At 37.2% G+C, this 22,387-nt stretch overlaps 1 protein-coding gene across 4 annotated transcripts in view; it reads left to right on the top strand.

Moving 5' to 3' along the window:
• Positions 1-22,387, top strand: part of FAM208B (family with sequence similarity 208 member B) — a 97,450-nt gene extending 75,063 nt beyond the window's left edge. For 3 of the 4 annotated variants that reach the window (XM_006088423.3, XM_023753580.1, XM_023753581.1), the window contains 7 exons: positions 1,089-1,515; positions 4,294-8,055; positions 15,238-15,363; positions 15,960-16,113; positions 17,131-17,236; positions 20,424-20,605; positions 21,205-22,387. In XM_006088423.3, coding sequence (XP_006088485.1) covers positions 1,089-1,515; positions 4,294-8,055; positions 15,238-15,363; positions 15,960-16,113; positions 17,131-17,236; positions 20,424-20,605; positions 21,205-21,320 — 4,873 coding nt within the window. In that variant the 3' untranslated portion in view covers positions 21,321-22,387. Of the gene's footprint in view, positions 1-1,088; positions 1,516-4,293; positions 8,056-15,237; positions 15,364-15,959; positions 16,114-17,130; positions 17,237-20,423; positions 20,606-21,204 lie in introns of those variants that run through there. The other variant, XR_002829171.1, reaches the window with a different exon arrangement.

Genomic DNA, 22,387 nt, shown 5'->3' with positions numbered 1-22,387 from the left:
AAGTGTGGGCTTTGGAGTGTGGACTAATGCGGTGTTTCATTTGGGCTCTCCCACTTACTAGCTTCTGTGACCCAGAAGTTCCTGTGCTTCAGGACAGTGCTTCTCAATCTTTATTGTGTACACAACTCATATAGGGATCTCACTGAGCTACAGATTTTAACTCAGTCTATTTGGGATGGGACCTGAGAATCTACAGGCCTAACAAATTTCCAGGCGATGCCAACAGTTGTTATATGCATTTGGGTTTTGCATGGTGACTGGCACATGCTAATGAATAGACTAAGAGCAGGAAGCATTAGCTGTATGAAATGATATTGAACTACCTGTTAGTGGAATATTTCATATGTGAATGACTAAGTTGTGTCAAATTTGTTTCCTTGACTAGAGTTATGAGCTCACACTCATAAGAGTATACATTTACTGGTATGTTCCCATGTATTTATGAGGTCGTTTTCTGAGCCTTAATCCTATTTAACTGAAGCCTAGCTTGGTAGACCCTCTGACTCATCCCAATCCAGCTCTCTGCTATCGTTTTGCCTAGCAGTGGCCAGAACTGTTTTGTGTCACCCCTTTTGGTTTCAGGAGGTTTTCCAGAACTATAATCTGAAAATAGTATAGTTCCACTGAATTGCCCACGGATACATTTTAATTTTTAGACTTTCCCAACTATTAGAAGAGAGATACAAAAGTAGAAATGAGTAAGCCAGACTTAGCAAAGTCAGTTGCTAAAACCATTATCTAGATAATAGGTATACTGTGTCCACGAGAGTTTGCATGCTATCAAAAATCTGTTGGGAGATCTGTTTTTTCATGTTTCTAACACTTAGGGGTTTTGTGATTTGAAAGAAGTCACTTAAAGCTTTGATTTTCAGTTTTCTTCTCTGTCTCAGTAAAACGAGTAGATTAGGTTCATTGCAAGTATTTGTTAAATGAACTTCATTTTTTAACTTATTTGTTGCATGTCTGTGTAATTTTTAAAATAAAAATAAACTCAAAAATTAAGGTTAATAATGAAGGCCACTTGCTTATGTTAATAATAAAGTAACCATTTTCAATGATTTTTGTATGTTCTTTCTTTAAAATCTCAGGCCCTGGAACACTGATTTACCTGATAACGTGGAAGAAGTGAAGCTTTTACTTCATATGTGGGTGGCTTTGTTTTACAGCAATCAAAACAGAGTCATACGATCATCCCGAAAAGTAGTAGAACACAGCAACCCTGCCAAATATGTGTCTATCAATACCACAATAGAATCTTTTCAATTCAGTGAAATTGAGGAGTCCCCCAGTGTGGAAAGGTGTTCTGTAGGCCCTTTGTTGGAGACAGAGGAAGCTCCCAGAGGTCATAGTGCTGAAGTGTCCTTCCCTGACACTAACTCCTTGCTTCCTTTCATTAAACCACCTGCAAGAGGCTTGGAACTCTGGGTACAGAATGAAAAGAAAGAAGTTTTTGTAAGAGAGGATCATCCAGATACTCCAGAAAAGCAGAATTTCATCTATTCTTGTAATAATGAGGTAAGTAAAGCTGAATACTACAAATTCTGGCATTTTTTTAAGTTTTCTTCTTTATATATAAAATTACATTCAAAACAAATTTGTTTATTTTAGGGAAGTAGATTCTCTAGCTTTGTAAGTCATTATAATGCCCAAAACTTAGTCTTCATGAGTATTGCTCATAGTTTGCAGGTGGAGCTTATCTGTCATCCTGATTGAAGAAACAGAAGTAAAAAATAATGGGGTTCAGATGATCTGGGAACCAACCATAATTATGTCACTTGTTTGTTGTATAATTTGGGACAAATTACCTGCTCTCTGAGCTTATTTTTCTTATAAAAAGAGGCGAATAATATTCATTATGTCTTTTACCCAGAGTAGTGTTTAAGGATCAGATGTGGTAATAGTAAATATTAGAAATCTTTGATAAGCATTAAATTAAAATTGAATATATTAAAATTATATTGGAAAAAAATACTGTCACAGAAAATAAAATGCCAGGCCTCTCATGGGTCTGTGGATAACTATTTATAAATAAAGAAAATACAGGCCAGATCACCAAATTTTAACTGGAGCAAAGAAGTTGTATATCAAAATTCCAAGTAAATGGATTGACAAAAATGTCTGCCTTTTTAAACTTTCAGCTCAGTTTTATTTCAGAATAATTTTGCGTGGTTTTGGTTACCTTTAATGCCTGTCTTCACATGAGTAGGCAGTGTTTCTATACCTGGGGTTACTTGGGGATTTGCAGGTACAGGGGTGAGCCTCAGAGGGTCTGTGAATGTCTCCTGACGCTCATCGTCTTCATCATAATGAAGACTGATGTACGTAATGCTATGGACCAGATAATGGTCTGAACCCTTGGCTCACATTAACTCAGCTAATTATCACAAAACCCGATGAGTAAGGACCATTCCTTTCTGTCTTATAGATGAGACAACTAAGGCATAGAGGAGTATGGAAATTGCCTGAAGTCATATAGTTAGCAAATTGTCAAGCCAGGATTCAAATTTATACCATCTAGATCAGCGGTTCTCAACCTGGGGGTCGAACGACCCTTTCACAGGAGTCGCCTGAGACCATTGGAAAACACATATATAATTACATATTATTTTTTGTGATTAATCACTATGCTTTAATTATGTTCAATTTGTAATAATGAAATTGGGGATCACCACAACATGAGGAACTGTATTAAAGGGTTGTGGCATTAGGAAGGTTGAGAACCACTGGTCTAGGTGTTTCTTAATGTTAAATTCTGTGTGCATATGTGTGTGTTTATGTGTATACTTACATACATGAGTTTTCTGTGTGTATATGATTTTTCTCCTGATGGGGTTCATAAATTTCATATGATTCTCAAAGATACATAAAATCCAGTTAAGAATTACTGCCTTAGAATAAGAAAATATTTACAGTTTAGTCAGGCCGATATATATGTACTACTTATAAAGTATTTTTTGTTGTGGTAATATGTAATTAACTATCATCAGTATTAATTTTAGAAATTATCTTTGCAAACATAAAATAGAGTATTAAGAAGGAAGTAATGGTGTTAAAATTAATGATTTCTAAAAATTTCTATAGCATGTATTTAAAAATCTTCCATCATCTTCCTGGATACTGTGCCTTTACTTTAAAGATGCACACACAAATGCTATACCACTCCTTTGTTCTACAAGTGGGCAAACTAGGACACAAAAGAATTCCAGCACAGTGGGCATTAGAAACCAATAGCCATGTTGCTTTTAGTTGTGTGTTTAATTTTGCAGTTCTTTTAAATGATCACACTTTGCTTTAGAAACATTACACTTCACCTGTAGTCATATATATATATTAGTCTAAACATATCAAGATTATCACAAATGCATTTCCCTAAGACCACAGGCATGGTAGGGTTTGGGACTGTGGTCAAAGATTAACAGCCACAGTGTGACCGGGTGGGAAAATTCTCAGAATAACTTCTACCATTAAGACTTTCCTGTGTTTTGTGCCTGGCCAGTAATGTTCTCTTAAAACTCTGAGTCTCAGTTCCCACACTGCCAGTTCCTCAGTTCAGTGTTTTCTGTTAAGACAGAGATGTTTTTAATGAGGTTTGAAACCCAGGTCCTGACTTTTAACATGATTGTCACAAGACATGGCAGGAAGTCTGTGATCATAATGTTCCAAAAGTTAATATATGGTTAATATATATGGTTAATTGTATGATCAGTCCATTTTACTATATTCTGGACAAGACTATGTTTCAGCCTTTAAAAAAAAAAACAAAAACCTGTTTATGAGGTTATCAAAATTGTCCAGAAGTAATTCTCCTAATGTTTAACCCAGATCCACATTCACCATCAGTCCCTTTGGTTCACTTTATTCATGCAAACTGTACTATGTTTTATTGTGCTCTGTTGAATAGGAGTTATTACAATGAGAAAGAAATTATCTCCAGTTATAAGCAAAGAAGATAGCTGAGGAATAAGAGATTTTCAAGTCTTTAAATTGTCAGTGGGCTAGCCACTTTTCTTCCTAAAAGTCCTTTTTAAAAAATGGGCTGTGAAATAAGTTTTGGAGATCTCATCTGTGTGTTTTATGTTTAAAGAAAATAAATTCCTATTTGTGGGGTACTTTAAGCCTGTCTAAAAAGAGTTGGATTTGTTTGATCTTTACCCTGTCTTATTCTTACAGATTAGAAAATTCAAAAGAATGGACAAACTCAAATTAATCCTTTTCTATTCTGTTCTTCACATATAAATGTTTAAAATAATCTGTTTGACTCTTGAGTTTGTTTTTTTACTTTTGTCATTTCAGATCATTGAGGGGAAATCCAAACAAGAGTCATCGGATAAAACAGAGACTTCTAATCTTGTGCTTTCTAACACTGGAAGTATCCAAATTAATGGACCTTCTATTCCTGGTGAAGATAAAACCTTTGAGCCACTTGATAGCACAAGAGTGACTTCTTTTGATACAGTCACACAAACCACATTCACCAAGACTTGTGATGGGATCAGCAATCAGTCAGTGATTTGTCAAAAATCTGTGTATAGCACCCTTGAAAGCAAAGTCGATAATTTCCATGCAACAGTGCAAGCAAAAACAAGTGGTTTACAGACCCTTATCGAGCATAGCAGCCCCCAAAACAAAGAATGTCAGCCTTCACAGGAAAAGAAAGATGATATGGGGTATGTAATGATTAATCTGGAACCAGTTACTCTTACTTTTGAAAAAAATGCATGTATACCAATACAGGCAGAAATTGCAAATAGAGCTGATAAACCTACAGTCTTTAATATGGAGTTGCTTAAACAAGTATCACCTGCTAGAAGTTTTAGACTTCCTATATCCACATTTGAAAAGGTACAAACACAAGGTCTTAAGGACATTCTATCTCTAGCAACGTCAGGAGAAAAAGGCACTAAGTACCTCTGTGCCTCCTCAGTAAGTGGAGAGACACTAGCTAATAATGAAATGTGTTCATTACAGAAAGAGATTCCTGTTCCAGGCTCATCATTGCCAACTGATAATTCATTGGAAAAGGAGGCATTACCATTAGTTAAAAGTTCTAATTCTTCATTACCCAGAGAAGAAATGAAACTCTCTCAAGAACTTTTTCTGCAACCTAAGAGTCTCTTAAGCATATCTTCAGAAGAGATTTTGGAGCCATCACAGATTGAAGAAGCCTCACCATCAGCCTCTGCCATGTTGGAAAAAAATTACTCACTTAGCTGCATCCCATCAAGAAGTAATACATCAAATGGCTCTTTAGAATTAAAGAGTGACAAGAGTGGTCTAAACAGTGAAAATAGGAATTTTGAATCATTTAAGTCCGCATTTGCTAAACAAACCAGCCTATCTATAAATGGAGAGGAGGTAAGCCTAGAGTTAGAGGAAGATTCTGACATTGACCTAACTCTCACAATATCACCACCTACAAGTCCCAGAGAAGAAATGCCAGCGGGTGAAACAGAGCAACATCAGGGGGCCCCATTACCAAATGTAGAACTCCAGGATATAGATGAAGACATAATTGAGCCACAAGAAGTGACTTCCATAGAAAACAGGGAAGTGAATTCTGCTAAATATACTTCTGCCCTTGAGCTTACAGAGGAAGTTAATGTTACTTCAGACTTTCCCTTTGGTTCTTTAATTGAAGAAGTGTCACCAGCTTCTAGTCCTGACCCCCAGGTACCAGTTGAAGAAACACAGCCATCTCGGGATGTGTCTCCATGTAGTTTAAAACATCCCAATGCACAGAGTGGGAAAAGTCGCAAATTCTCCCACATTGAATCAGTAGATTTGGCCATAACAGAAAAGGAAAATTCTTTTGGTCCTATCCATCCAATGGGACAAAATAACCTAACTCAGGTACCACAAATACAACTTCCTGCTGAAATGCCTCTACTATTAAATAATCATCCAGGAAGAAAAGATAAGCATTTAACCCTTCTGGGCAAAGTAACTAAGGAAATTGTCCCAAGTGAACATGATGAGGATTTATCTTTCTCAGAAAAGGTGCCATGCTGCAATAAAGAATTAAACCAGCCTGCCTCAACTGGCAGTTACAGAGCTGACTTCAAGACTTCTCTAGAAAAATTGGTAACATCAGGAAATCCATTGCAGCCAATCAGTATAGAAAACAGAAATTCAGGCTTAAATCACCTTGCCTTGGAGACCAGTGAGCCCCCATATAGTCCTAGAAAGATTTTGGAAAATAAGTCTTTGGTTGATACATTTATTTCTACAAATAGTCCAAGTGAAATAATGAATGTATCGTTAAAACAGGAGACTAGTCCGAAAAGCATTAAGAGTCTCTTTAGCAGTGATTTGAAAATAAATGAAGGCAATTACATGCAAGTTCAGTCCTTGAGCTCTGACTCAGTCAATGAAGCTGATGATACACAGGCACACAGGCACCCAGAGATCCCCACCCTTGCTTTTTCCTCTAGTGGTGCTACCGTAACCCATTTTACAAGACCCATAAACGTAGAGACAGGGTTTCAAACACAGGAAATATCAGTAGTCAGAATGGCCAGTTTGCTTAAGAATAGTGAAACCGAAGCTGAATTACATGAAAACAACATAGACCTAGGAGGTGTTGACTCTGAATCAAACACCCCATCTCCAGAAGGCAAACAAAAAACCACCCATACGCCACAAGATATGTCAACATGCAAAACAAAAGATCTGTCGAATAAAGGACTTTCCCCCATGTATCTATATGCTGATTCTCATCAAAACACAGCAGTCACCAGTGAAAATGTCAATAAAGAGCCTTCTGCCTTTTTTGTTCCCAAATCTTGTGCTCCTCTTGTTTGTGGAGTCTCTAAAGAGCAGGTGGAAAATAAAAGCTCTGGTGAGGGGATCAGGACTGAGGAGGACTCTGAAACCCAGGGGGGAGACATGGATATTAGTGTGGATTCTGACTTCCATTATGAACCACTTTCCGGAGACTCTGATCAAGACTTTTTTGGTGATTGTAGAAATCTCAAATTAGACATGGAGAGTTCCTGTGCTTTGCGATGTAGTCACAAGAAAGAAGGTGCTTTGAAAGATGGTTATGACTCTTTCCTGAGCCTAAACAATAGTCATAAGGACGATTGGGCCTACTCTACCCAGGTTTCAGAGTTGGAGACCAGCATACCTCCCCGAAACCGGTTTGATGGATCAAAGAATGAAGAAAAGAGCGTGCCATGTTACATCCAAATCAGAGATCTCCATGGTATCCCCAGGACTTACACTAATTTTACTATAACTAAAGAGGTCAAAGGTACCAAGAGAACTTTGCACGGCCTGAGGAGGCAGCACAATTTCACTGCTAAACATGGCTTGCTAAGCTCCTGGACAAATACTTGGCAGATAGAAGATAACCTTACTCAGAACACTTTAGATCTGGAATATCTGCGTTTCCAACAGAAACTGAAGCAAATTATAAAGAATGGAGATTCCCAGCTTTCTCTGTCTTCCACCAATGACTTTTTGAAGAAACCACCTCTCCAAATTGCCTCTGAAGCTTTCCCTTTGCCAAAAACATCTGAATCCTCAGTTCTCCATCCTCCATCCCGGAGCAGAAGTACCCTCTTGGTAACAATCATGCACTCAGACCCCAGGCCACAGAGCCAGCACCCGAGACGCCACAGGTCCAGCAAATTAGACAGTTCTTCCTTTTGGAAGGAAAGATGTGATCGCAGGAGAAATCATCTTACAAATTCTAAAAGAAATCAGACTGTTTCTTTCCACCTCAACAAACTGAAATATAACAGTACTTTGAAGGAATCCCGGAATGATATCTCCCTTATTCTTAATGAATATGCGGAATTCAACAAGGTGGTGATGAATGGCAATCAAGTCAGTTTGCGAGTTAAAGAGTCAAATGTTGGTTCTGGAGAAGCCACATCTCAAGAGATGTATTCATCTTCCCCAAGAAGATCAGCCTCCTACGAAGACATGATTACAGACTTGTGTAACAGTTTGCGCGTCAAACTAAAAAGTGTCGTGAAAGAGGCGTGCAAAAGCACCTTTCTGTTTTACCTCGTTGAGACAGAGGACAAGTCATTCTTTGTGAGAACAAAGGTAAGGTGACAGATTTTTTACTTATAGATTATATTATTTTGATTGCTATCTAATTTTAGCTTAAAATAATAAATTTAGCATTCTTGGCTTCAGAAAAAGATGATATATGAAGTGGTATTTGAGTTTCACAGCTCAGTTTTTATCTGCATACCAAATGTTATGCTGCAAGGATCTATCTGTCTTTGGTACTATATTTGAAGATACGTATGATGTTCCAGAATTAATGGAATGACTAATTTTCACAAAAAGTTACCAGTATAGACATACTCAAATTCAAATACAAATACAAATATGTTCTTAGGTAAAATGCAGATTTTTAAAAATTACGTTATTAAGCCGTAACTGGTTTGGCTCAGTGGATAGACCTGTGAAAGGTCCCAGGTTCAATTGCAGTCAAGGGCACGTGCCCAGGTTGTGGGCTCGATCCCCAGTAGGGGGCATACAGGAGGCAACCGATCAATGATTCTCTTTAGATCAGCGGTTCTCAACCTGTGGGTCGAGACCCCTTTGGCGGTCAAACGACCCTTTCACAGGGGTCGCCTAAGACCATCCTGCATATCAGTTATTTACATTATGATTCATAACAGTAGCAACATTGCAGTTATGAAGTAGCAACGAAAATAATTTTATGGTTGGGTCACAACATGAGGAACTGTATTTAAAAGGCCAGAAGGTTGAGAACGACTGTTTTAGATGTATTTTTTTATTGAATTTTAGGATAACTGATGTTCTCGTAAGAACATGATACTTAATTTTAAATGATGTAACCATGGTAAAATTCTAACTTCACAGGAGCCAGAATCCGTCTCCATTTACCATGAGCTTCCTCATTTTATCCCCTCATAATTTCTCTTATATTTTTAGAAAATACAGTATTCTCTCTTTTGTTTTAACTTTTAAAGTATAATTTCAAATTCATATGAAGGTTGCAGAAATGTTAACATTTCTGAATGTTAAAAGATACCTTACTATTTACATTTCACCCAGATGCCCCACTGTTAACATTTCTGAATCATTTGAAAATATGTTGCAGTTACGATGTCCCATTACCTCTTAATACATATGTATTACCTTCATATGAGACTGCTGCACTAAGGAAGCAACTTGTGTATATTACCCAACAAGAAGGACACTGTTTTGTATGATCACAGCACAACCCTAGAAATCAGGACCTGAGCACTAATGCACTGTGCTAGTTCAGTCCACAGACCCCATCTTAAGTTCAGTATCATATTGTCTTTGCTTGTCATGTGTCTGTTTTTGTCAGATTCCTATTGTACAGTAAAACTTTGATTTTGCAGGTTTCAATTTAAAGGACTTCAGATTTAATGGACAAAATTTCCAGTCCATGTCATATGTGAAAAATAAAACCTTGTTAATTTTAAAATGCTTTTAATCAAAATTTGCTTATAATTAACAGGTTATTTTTGTTGTTGTTAATTCACTGTTATTTTTAACAAAATTTTAGTATGTAGGCCATATGTTGGAAAAACCACTAGTAATTTCACCAACATAATTATTACATACCTACAACTAAAGTCTACATATTTAAGTTAGAGTCACCATAAACAGTGTTGGGAGAATGATTAGCACATGATCACACTGAATCTCTCGAGGTGATTGGTTCTGTTTTCTCAGGTGACTTTATGCTGGCTGGTGTTCTGATTTGTGCTAAGCCACGCCCCAGCTATGTGCATTTGTTTACTCATGGTGACTGGTGAATACATGCATTTACTAAACCTATTCAGGATAAATTTAAAATTACAGTATAGAAAATCTGTGAAATTAATTTTTTATACATATTTCATTTTAATTACACAAACATGTCTAATAAGTAAAAACAAGTAAACTAATTTGTCAATTTTTTAGCATACACATTTGGAAATCCTGCTTTATTATATATAACCGACTTTCGGCTTTAAAAGACACCACCTTGCCCAAATTAATCCATTATATTAAGGTTTGACTGTATTAACATTTTTCATTTTGTTGATAGTTTCTACCAATTCCCTCCAATATACAGTTAATAAGCATGTTGTAGTTATTAGTAAGTGGGAGATACAATAGAATATGTAAATATTCTATTCTTCTTGAGACTTTCACCCACCAGATTGATTCTTGTCTGAACCAGATATTGTGATGGTTGCCACATCGTGGTATTCTAATTCTGTCATTCCTTGTACATTCCTTAGTTGGCCTTCTGCTGTAGGGTAGATCTTTTCATTCCCTTCCATTTGTTCTTTTGCTTATATCAGTGTGAACCCATGTTCCATATTATTTTACTCAAAAGTTATCATTTGGTTATTATTATGTTAATGCTCAGATTGTCCCAGACCCAGCTAGTGGGAGTCCCTTTCAGAGTTGGCTTCTGTGTCCTTTAGACAAGTCCCTATAATTCTTTGGCTAACTTCTCCCTTTGTGGTACAATGTGATGTTACAGGCTTATCTTGTGTATTTCTTCACTCAGCCTTGAAGTCAGCCACTTCTCCAAGGAGCTGTGATTCGTTTTAGTGAAGAATCGCATTTGGAATTGTTGTGGGCAGCAAGAATGGCACCAGGTTTTAGACCAGTGGGGTCAGACCAGATCTGGGTTCAGCAACCTTGGAACTTGAGTTCTAGCTAGGAAAGAATTCAGAGCCAAGACTCAAACTATAAGAGAACATTCATTTGGAAAATCAGAGAGGCAGAAGTTTCATAGAAGAAATGGGCTTAGAAAACAAGTTATAGAGGTAAAGGAAGGGCCCTTGGAGCTTTACCTTGAGGAAGGTAAAGGTGACGTGCCTGGGGAGGATAGAGAAGGGACTGGGGAAGGAAATAGCAGGTGTGCTCCTGGGAGGGAGAGCATGCTGGGTCCTCAGTCCTAAGGGTGGAGATTTCAGGGGAGGTCCTAAGGGAAGATCTCAGTAGAATATTCATCAGCTTTCCAGGTGTGTCCTTTCAGGGTCTAGGTCTCCCCCGACTGATTAGTTAGTTGGTGCCAGGGCAGGGGATCATTCTCCAATGCATCCGGTCCTAAGGTCAGCTGTGGGGTTGCTTGTCTGGTTTTGCTGCTTTCCTGGGCCTGGACCTGAGTCACAACTGAGGCCTAGATGTTATCTCTAGGAAAGAAATGTCATGGGATTGGGGTCTAAACCAACAATATGCTAGGGAAGGAAAGGTCACCCTGGGGATGAGATCCGACCCTACAAATGTCCATTACTAGGCACCCGGGACCTTCCACCCTGGTGACCTTGTGTATCTGGCCCATCATCCTTGCTCTGCTCATGTCTGTCTAACTGCCTGCCACAGAATCAAGACTTGGCAGTGGGTGAACTCAGTGCTACTGGATGCCTTTGCATCTACATCCGTCAAGCAAACAGCCAAGAACTATCTGTTAAATGTACAAATAACACCTGTATGTTTCTTTTTAAAATAAAAATAGGTGCACACTGCTCCCCAATTCCAGTCCAGTACCACCAGGTCTATCCTACCTTTGTCACACTTGCAGTTCCTTCTCAAGCTGTAAGGGTTCTCAATTGCCCTCATTGTACCTGCTGTCTGGCTCACCTCCTACCCCAAGTGTAATTAGCCCTGGTCATGCCAGCCCCATCTTCACCTGCCTGGAGCACCAGCCCAAAGCATGGCCCTCCCCCGACACTGGTGGCAGGAGCCAGTTCAAATGAAAGCAGTCCTTCTCAGTGTCTGTTTTAGAGCCCTAACATGTACACATGAGGGGAAATGAAAAACACTGATAAAAGAAACAAAAATAAATGTAAATGTAAAATTAAGTGTGGTAAGTGTATTGGTGCAGGTGCTTTGAAATTGTTTTGAGGGAGTCAGGGATATTTTACTAAAGTTAGCAAGGTTGACCTGTTGTGTGAGGTGTGGAAAGCTAGACTAGTAAGTGTTCTGGTTCTAAATGTTTGGCTAGATTTGTTTTATAGTTCACTTATGTCAGTACTTCTGAGAAGTCCTGTATTTCAGATTATCTGTCACTTGGTAAGTCCGTAATGTTGAGTTACTGAGTAACGTTAGACATCTGAAGATGTTGTATGTGATGAGTGTGACAGTTATCACAGAGGGGCACATCAGGTAGATGCTAATGAAACATGTAAAGCAGCTTCCTGCTCTTCCCAGAGGCAGGTGTGAGGATGCAGTGGATGTAACACAGACACTCCCTTCAGGGGTTGGAAGTCTGCCCAGAGGGACAGCAGGCAGTTTTAGTCATTGGTTCAGTGCTGCAGGAAGAAAAGCATAAGGGAACCCTGAGAGGGTTTCTGAAAGGGCCATAAGAGTACACGGGCCCAGTGAAGAGGCTGGTCATCATGCCTGGAGCATAGTGTGTTCTGTCAAGAAACAAGTCTCGAGATGCAAGAAAGGGCCATTTTAGGATGGAAGGGCCGTAATAGAAATCATCCTAAGGCATTTAGACTATAGCATGAACTGGAAAAATGATAAATGATAAGCTTTAACTTGAAGCTATCCATTGTTAGTTAATTTCTTCTTCAAGATAGCTGATGGCTCCTATTTTGTGTAATTTAATTATGATCTTAAAATATTTAGTTTATTCCAAATTTATGGAGTCTGATCTTTCTGTGTAACAGATTTTATTTTCCTGTTGAGGATTATTTTCTTCTCCAAGGTACTTCATAAATGGTTGCCAGATTTGTCCCTGTACCCATCTACCCAAATCCCCATAGTTTTTGTTCCAGTTTACATGCCATTTTGGTAAGAAGTATCATTGAAAAAGTAGTAAATAGCCTTCAGTCCTTTAGAAGGTGCTTGGCCTCCAAAAGTAACCTGAAAATTCATTTCCTTTTTACCTTGAATTAAAGTTACAGTAAAATCCTCAATATAATGGACTAATTCAGGCAAGGGGCTGTCTGTTAAAGCAGAAAGTCCGTTATATATTAAAGTAGGTTTTCTGAATGTGTATGTTAAAATACTGACAAATTTGTTAACCCGTTTTTACTTATGTAGACATGTTTGTGTAATTAAATTTAACTATGTATGAAAACTTTAATTTCACAGAAAAGTTTTCTATATGTGTTACTGTAATTTTAAATTTATACTGAATAGGTCTGGTTAAATGTGTGCATTCACCAGTCATCTCCAGTAAACAAATGCACACAGCTGGGGTGTGGCTTAGCACACATTGGAACACCGGCCAGCATGAGTTATATAACTACTTCAGAAAGTCACACAGTGAGCCAACAAACCCAGTTACCTCGCAAGATGTGGTGTGATCACATGCTAATCGTTTGCCCAGCATTGTTTATGAGCAGTGACACTTGGACTTAAATATTAGACTATAGCTGTAACTATGTAATATTTATGTCAACAAAATCACTAGTGTTTTTTTCCCAACATATGGCCTATTTGCTAAAAATGAAATAACAAAAAAATGTTAATTTAATTATTAGTTAAAAGCATTTTAAAATTAACAAGGTGTTAATTTTCACATGTGACACTCATATGACAAATGGACCAGAAATTTTGTCTTTTAAATCTGAAGTCCATTAAATCAGGGTCTGAAAAATTAAGGGTGTACTGTAATTTTATTTGGCTAATAATTCCTGAAACATATCCTAAAATAAGTCAGATTGAGTTAGCATCATCGCTATATCCCTGTTTTGCCACCTTGAACAGAATACTTAAATTCTTTTTGCTTCCTTCTCAAAAGCAACAGTGCAATATCTTAGTTCTCACACCCTTTACAGAGCACAGATGATATGGTTTTCATATGGAGAGATCATAGGTCTGGTAGGAATATTTCAAGATATCATCATGCCTGTTTCAATAGTGAATGTGCCGTTTCATAATATCTTATCATGTGGCCACTATTTACAACAGAAAATAACAAATTGTGTGCAAAGATAAAACTAATCTCCAAGTGAGAAAGTTGACACATAAAATAAACAGGATTAAAATCTTGTCAAAGCAAAATGTTTCTAAAAGCTCACAAAGCTATCCTTATAATTCTTCAGTCCTGAAGAATCCTGAAGCGTTGGGTTGATGATGGGATGTCATGACCCATTTATATGTAAGATGAGGAAGATCTGTCAAAATTCAGAATGCATGACAAGAGCCCACAACACGAATGCCACAGTGTTTGGTGAAAATGTTGAACAGAAAATGTATTTATTCAAATAATTTATTATTAAAATAAGTGAGGGCTAAAGATTTATATTTAGACATTTTAGTGGGCTCTGTTAAAAGAAATCTTGCCTGTAGGAATTTATTTGAAAATACATGGCCCATACATTTTGAGTGATGAACTGAAATAGTCAAAATACAGTGTTTCTTATATAACTAGGAACATCAAGGTGTGCAATGGAAACCTCCAGAATCCTTCAAACAGTCAAAATCACAAAGGACAAAGTTAATGTTTTTATTAAATGACCTTACCCTCTCCCAAGCAGGCTATTACAGCCCTATTCTGTGTAACAGCATTGCCTAACAACCATGCACATATATCTTCATGGTCAAGTCCCCACATCCAAGAGACTGTTCTCTCACCTCAAAACCAATATCCATTTAATGATACTCGAAGTAATACATAGCTGTTATGGGTATTATATTCAAGAGTATGTTCTAGAAACATTTTAACCAGAAACATTTTTTAGTGCATCACAGTATGCCCAAGGTAAATCCCCTTGAAGAGGGTGAGACTCAATATATTAGTCTGGTGGTTAAAAAAAAAAAAAAAATCAGCCTTTGATACTTTATGGACATAAAAAACCCTATAGTGCTTTTTTTTGCATTTTTTATAAATTGATTTTTAGAGAGGGAGGAAGGGCAAAGAGACATCGATGTGATATACATCAATCAGTTGCCTCCCATATGTGCCCAGACCAAGGATTGAACCCGCAACCTGGGTATGTGCCCTGACTGGGAATTGAACCCGTGATCTTCCGGTGCACAGGATGATGCTCCAAACTGAGCCACACTGGCCAAGGCTTTTTTTTTTTTTTTTTTTTGCCTTTGAAATAAACTTATAAAACCCAACTGTTAGTGATACTGAGGAGTCATTTCTTTCACAGGTGAAAGCTCACTTAGTATAAGACAAACTGCCATTTATTGTTGCCTTGTTAGGATATAATTTAGTAAATAGGATGTGCTTTTTTATGTTCTTGGTAAGTTATAAAAGTTCTGTGCATTCATTTTTTTTTTTTTAGTAATGGCTATTTCTAAATCTTTCAGAATATTCTGAGGAAAGGAGGCCATACAGAAATTGAACCTCAGCATTTCTGTCAAGCTTTTCACAGAGAGAATGATATGCTAATGGTCATCATCAAAAATGAAGATATCTCATCACATTTACATCAAGTAGGTTTGAAAATAACCTTTTTCTTACAAAGAAATGTATTCCAGGCCTTTGTTACTCTATAATTATCAGACTTGTCACTGCCTTTTTTTATTCATAATAATTAACCAAGACAGAACTATAAAAAGATACTGATAAATTTTCATCTAATAGTAACAAATCTTTCTTTTATAGGAATTATAAAATTTTTCTTAACTCTTTGTTATATTTACCTATTAGTTGAATAAAAGTAATTGCTTCTTCCAAGAAGATCTAACTTATGGGTATAGCCTATCAGGAGATAGTAACCGATCCCTACAGCACCTACACCAAGTGAAGCCGAAGACAGGGAATGATGGTGTTAGCTTGTTACCTGCCTGATCACAGGTCCCTAAAGCCTCAGGTGTACTCTTCCCTGTCTCCAACCTTTGCAGTTATAGAGACTGTATTTACATGTTTTATGATGAACTGAGTTAATATTCCTTGTGTGTGGTAGAATTATCTATCAGTCATCAAGGTTAAAGTATTTTTAGCTGTCCTGAATCTTGAAACCCTCAGATGAAAAGTGACAAAACCCAGTAAATTTATCTTTATTGTGGGATCCTTTTATGTTTAATAGATTCCTTCTTTGCTGAAGCTGAAGCATTTTCCCAGTGTCATCTTCGCTGGAGTAGACAGCCCTGAAGATGTTCTCAATTACACCTTCCAAGAGCTGTTTCGGACTGGAGGCTTTGTGGTGTCAGATGACAGAATATTAGAAACTTTAACATTAGGTTAGCCTTTTAATTTCCTTTCCTGTTTCTTAAGTTCTATTTCATGAAAAATATCAACTCAAAATAATGTCAGTCTCTACCTTTAGAAGGCTTAATTTTTGCTATATGCTATGCTAAGCAGTTTTTTATATAGTTCTCATTCCCAATATGCATGCTCTTAGCCTCCCTTGTTTTACTGATTGTCCTTACCACTAAACCAGCTCCTAAGTTCCTTCTCTCAGGATTGTGGCTAAAATAGTCATACACATTTGAGGTTTTGTTAAATTTGATTCCTTCACTTTCCAAATGAAGTCAGCTACAGATTTTGTTTAGAATCAGTCCTCTTCCATTTCTGTTGCTGTCACACTTACTACCTTATTGATATGGAAATCTAAAAAAATGGTTACTGAAAGTTGTGTTAATTATCTGCTTGAACACTCATATAGTTGACCCTGGACAGCGTGAGTTTGAGCTATGTGCATCTACTTATACTTTATCTGAGCAGTTCAAGGGTCAACTGGAGATTGGGAATCTGTCAGGGTAGGGGATCTACTTAAGTTATATGTAGTTAATCCATTGCGTGGGCAGTCAATGACCCTAACCCTGAGTTGACCTAGGAGATTGTCAGAACAGAGCAGACACTTTTATGTAAGATCAAAACCTGCCTAGCTCAAGCATGAATTGTACATGGAAATTGGAGGTGAAAAATATTTGTAGATTCTGTATTTAGAAACGTGGACTTTGCTGTTGCAACTAAACCTATGTGATCTCTATACATTCAAAGCTTTAATTGCTAGGAATTGCAGTGCTTTCTCTGCAGAGCTCTCTCCTACTGCAGTATGAGTAGGTAGGGCTGAATCGAGGGGCCATAGATTGCTGTATCTTTGAAATGCAATATGGGGTCCTATACAGCCACACAAGTGGCAATCAATGATGGTATACACTCAAACACAGGTATTTTTTTTTTTACAAGTAATAAATTCTGGGCTTTGAGTAGAAAACCAAAAATCTTAAAACACAATTTATTCTATCCTGTAGTTCAACTGAAGGAAATTGTGAAAGCCCTGGAGAAACTAAATGGAAATGGAAGATGGAAATGGTTGCTTCACTACAGGGAAAATAAAAAGCTAAAGGAAGATGTAAGGTAAGGCCTGATGCCAAGTGAGGGCTTGGGCGGGGGTCCTTCTCTTCCCTTTGACAGGGGGATATGGAAATACCATGTGATTCACCCTGAAATATTCAATGTGCTCTGGACTGGTATTATTCAAGGTTAAGTTTGTACTGCAATGGAAATCACCTGCATCACTAAACATAGTATTTAGATCTGTTGGCTGGTTTGGGGATTTTGTTTTTATAGCAGGGCATATTATTCAATGAAAGTTTTGTGTTGTACTCAAAAGTTTATAGGCATATACTGTGAGTAGCGCTCTCTCTAGACCAACAGAAGTCAGACATAGGGATCCTAAAATATCTATAGTTATTCAGACTCTGCTACCATGAACTGCAAAAAGTAAACTGAACTACGGGCTTGCCACAGTAATGCTTTTTAAGTTGCCTCAGTTATAACTAGGATGGAAAATTGAATTTTACCCTTAAACAATAGATTGCCAATTGGCAAGCCTCTTTAACCCTACCAGACCGCAGTACCGATTTTTAGGTAATTTCCACACAAAAGTGGAATACTGGCGCTAGATGAAAGGTAGATGAAAGGTAGACCTATTTTCTACAATGTCTCCAAGTTCCATCTTATTCTAACCACTTGTTTGCATGTAACTAACATTTTTCTATATCATGTTGGTTTTTTCTCTTTAATTCTCAGGAGCCCAGGTATAGGGCAGTTAGGTTCAGTGCCTCAGGTCTGGTAGACTTAAATATATGGCTAGGATTTTTTTAATCTTCGGGGAGAGAGAAATATCGATGTGAGAGGGAAAAATCTATCGATGGCCTCCCGTTAAGCCGAGTCTGAACTTAACTATAGATATTTTAAGATCGCTATTGCTGACTTGGAATCAAACCCAAAATCTCTTTGGTGTATGGGACACTCCAACCAACTGAGCCACCCTGCCATTCTACAGCTGGGATTGTTTTAAAGAAAAGTATTTATTGATTCCTTGGCTAAAGGAACTTGGGTCTGAGAGTAGCTCCATATCAAAGATGTGCCTCCTGCTCTAACCGGTTTGGCTCAGTGGATAGAGCATCGGCCTGCGGACTCAAGGGTCCCGGGTTCGATTCTGGTCAAGGGCATGTACCTTCGTTGCAGGCACATCCCCAGTGGGGAGTGTGCAGGAGGCAGCTGATCGATGTTTCTCTCTCATCGATGTTTCTAACTCTCTATCCCTTTCCCTTCCTCTGTAAAAAATCAATAAAATATATTTTTTAAAAAGATGTGCCTCCAGGTTCTAATGAGACTGGGAAAGGAAGGCCTGGAGCTCAGAGACAGACTGGAAAAGAACAGACTTGACAAGCCATTTGTTAAATGACTGTTTCAGGCACTGTTAGCTGTTTTACTTCAATTATCTTGCCCTAACTTCATACAGAGTACACAATGACAGGCCTGGCTTAGGTCAAACTTGGAGTCAGTTAGTTGTAAGGCTTTAACACCAGGATGTTCATCTCTGAAATGTCCATTATTGTGTTTAACCATAGTGATTACTCCAAAGGACAACAAACCTCAGATGAAACAGCCAAAATTATGGAAGTGCATGAGATGTTGAAAGGTGGCTTAGAAGTTCAGAAAAGGCTCATAGTTAGGAGGCACTAGGACAGGAGGACAACCAAGAGTTAACAGGATCCCAGGCTGTAACCATGCATTCACTGAGAGTTAGCCAAAACAGTAACATGCTCTTCAAATTGTACTTACCTGGCATAAACAGAGCTCATCAGAAAACCTATCAGATTCTTTCAACGTTGGGGGAGTATATCTACAACTAAAAAAGAAAACCCTAGCTTTTAAAAATCACAAAGGGGTTTATAGCCATTGATGGTTATCAATAACTACAAAACCAGCCTCAACTCCATCTCTAGGCTAATTTTGTTACCTAATTTTTCCACTGATTTTTTGAGAGATTAGAAGGGAGGGGAGGGGGTTGTGAGGAGAGAGACACATCAATTGGTTGCCTCCTGCACACGCCTCAACCAGGGCCAGGGATCAAACAACCCACGTATTTGACTGGGAACGGAACCCGAGACCGTTCTATGCTTAGCCAACCCTCTTAACGCTAAGCCATACCAGCCAGGGTCTGATTTTTTAATATTTGCAAAATAATGTCACACAAAACTTAACACAGTCAATAGAAACATACAAAGAGTTTCTATTTATAACAATAAGGAATATAACAGAAAAGTTGGTATCTTAAAACTAGGTACAGTATGATGCCAATTGTAAATTGACATATGTCTGGAAGGAAATTCACCATTGTGATGTGAACAGTACTTGTCGCTTCAATGGTGGGATACGTATGATCTGGTTTTCTCCAGCAAACAGGAAGGAGAATGTGATAGAAAAGACTGACTGGAGAGATGGAATCAAGAGCAGAGGTAGCGATGTTTAAAAGTTAAACATTTTCCTCTAAAAAAGTAAGAAAAAAGGTAGAAAGAAGATTTAAAAGAAGGTGAGAAACTAAGGAAAATCTAGCTGCTACATTGTTTTAATCAGAAGTATAGAGCAGGGGTTTTAAAGAAACTTACAGATTTGGAACCATTGCTATAAAGAATGCATTAAGAGGTCCACTAGAAATTCCTATGAAGCTTGCCTGGTGACATTTTTGGAAGTGGTGGTAGATAAATGTGTAGATGTCCCTTCGGCTTGGAATCAGAATGCTATTTTTTCTTTTTTTCTTTTTTTTTAAAATATTTTATTGTGTTTTTTTTTTTTTTTACAGAGAGGAAGGGAGAGGGATAGAGAGTTAGAAACATCGATGAGAGAGAAACATCGATCAGCTGCCTCCTGCACACTCCCCACTGGGGATGTGCCGGCAACCAAGGTACATGCCCTTGACCGGAATCGAACCTGGGACCTTTGAGTCCGCAAGATGCTCTATCCACTGAGCCAAACCGGTTAGGGCGCTATTTTTTCTTTTAATCTGTATTTGCAAAGATAGTGCGCCTGTAATGTTTTGAAGAGCGCATCAAGACAATGACTTCTAGGAAGGCGAGTGTATGGTGGAAAAGAACAGGGACAAAGGATCTCAGTTGGTTTTATGGGAAGTAGTTAAACTAGGAATGTAAGTATAGTGAAGGCAAGAGAAGATTTAGGAATAAAACAAAATTAAGATACAGTAAAAAAGAAACTTACACTGAATCTGAATTTAACATTTCTATGTATTTTCCAGAGTGGATTCAATTGCACATAAGAAGAACTTAATATTGAAATCCTACCAGAGTGCAAATATCATTGAATTGCTTCATTATCACCAGTGTGACTCTCGGTCATCAACAAAAGCAGAACATTTAAAATGTCTCCTAAACCTGCAAATTCAGCATATCCATGCCAGGTTTGCTGTCTTCCTAACAGGTAAAGTCATACAGACTTAGTACTGCCTCAGTTTTATATCATCAATCAGTTAATGCCCAAATGGGTCAACTCTAGGAGTCATTGAATGCCATAAGATAAATGTGGATATAGATCCAAGATCAGTTGTTAGCCTGATAATGGCTGGGTGAGGGGTACTGTCTATTTAATAATCCTCAAACAGTTTCTTTCTATTAAGTTTCATCATCTCCTTACTTAATTTTATACTTAATCCCTAATTTTTAATGTTTCATGTGAATCTTCACCAAACATTTAAAAATTAAGGAATGACTCTCTTGTCATTTATCAGTGGTTTCCCAGCACTCTTCCCACCTCCCATGGAAGGGGCTGCTCCCAAAGCTTCAAACTTTTTTTTTTTTTGTTTTTTTAAACAAAGGGGGTTCTGCTACTTTTAAAAAGGTACTTTCACACAAGTTTTTTTAAACAAAGGGGGTTCTGCTACTTTTAAAAAGGTACATTTAAATGTTGAATAACTGTTATACACCTGGAACTAATATAATATAATATTATATGTCAATGATACTTTTTAGAAAGTACATTAATGCATTTTTTACCAAAAAAGGATATTTTTCTTTTTACAGAGAAGCCTGTCTCCAGAGAAGTCTTTGAAAATAGTGGCATCCTTGTTACAGATGTAAATAACTTTATTGAAAATATACAAAAAGTAGCAGCTCCATTTAGGAGTAGCTATTGGTAAGAACACTTCTGCAACTCTCCCATGTCAGCTGGAATTAAGGGAAGATACTGACGTTTGTGTCTATGAGGCAAACAGTTGTTCAAAAACTCTGTTCTTTACCTTATATGTTATCATGCTGTAAATTAAAAATAACTCTATTTAGGGATGAAATTCTAAAGTATCCACTAATGAAATAACCAACCCAATTACGCATTTTCTCTGTGATGTGCATTTTCACCTGCAGTTCATCCTGATCACCAAGACAGATGATGTAACCTTTACAATGCATAGAAATTTTCCCATTAGGTAGCATACTATTTATAAAATGGTTGGTTATTTTGTTTTAAAGATGAAATTATCAATTTTATTTACCCAGGTTATTCAACTGTAACTTGCCTAGACATCAATGATGCCAACAACAAATTAGTATTTTCCCTTTTCTTTAAAAAACTTTAAGACATATTAAAAAGTCTTCCCTCTCATAATTGAAACAAGTCAATGTTCTACAACTTAGGGGAAAATTCCTTTCATTTTTTTACATTTTGTTTAAATGTCTGGCTTCATTTACAATGACACATTCACTTTGGGTTGCAGTGTTAAATATTTTGTTTTAAATTAATTGTAATTTAAAGCTATTAATTGAATTTAGTTAAAAATAATTTTATAAACATGTTAACTCAGTTGTAGCAAAAATTAGTCTATTTTAACCAATAGCTTTATTTTTGCATGTTAATGTCAGCAACACTTAAGAAATGCATATTAGTCTGTTTTAAAGGTTTTTATTACCCTTGTAAAGACTATAATCTCTTAAGTGTTTCATTTGCTATTATTCAAACACTACATGAAGTTAACCTTTTTTCCAAAATGGTCAAATTTATAAACTGTCATCTTCCACTTATTTTGTAAATAGTGCACTTACAAAATCAACTCTGAGAATAATCACTTATTTATGATGTTAGAAATAATTAAAATCTTTAAACATGAAAACCAAGCAAAAAACATTTGTAAGACATTTAGCATCAATTTGGAACACAGGTTTTTATAACTAATTTGTTTCATTTTTCTAATAAAGACAACTAAAAAGTCAA

Source organism: Myotis lucifugus, unplaced genomic scaffold, assembly GCF_000147115.1.
Source record: "Myotis lucifugus unplaced genomic scaffold, Myoluc2.0 scaffold_47, whole genome shotgun sequence".
In the NCBI taxonomy this organism is placed as follows: Eukaryota; Metazoa; Chordata; class Mammalia; order Chiroptera; family Vespertilionidae; genus Myotis; species Myotis lucifugus.
This window is presented reverse-complemented; position numbering and strand designations above follow the sequence as displayed.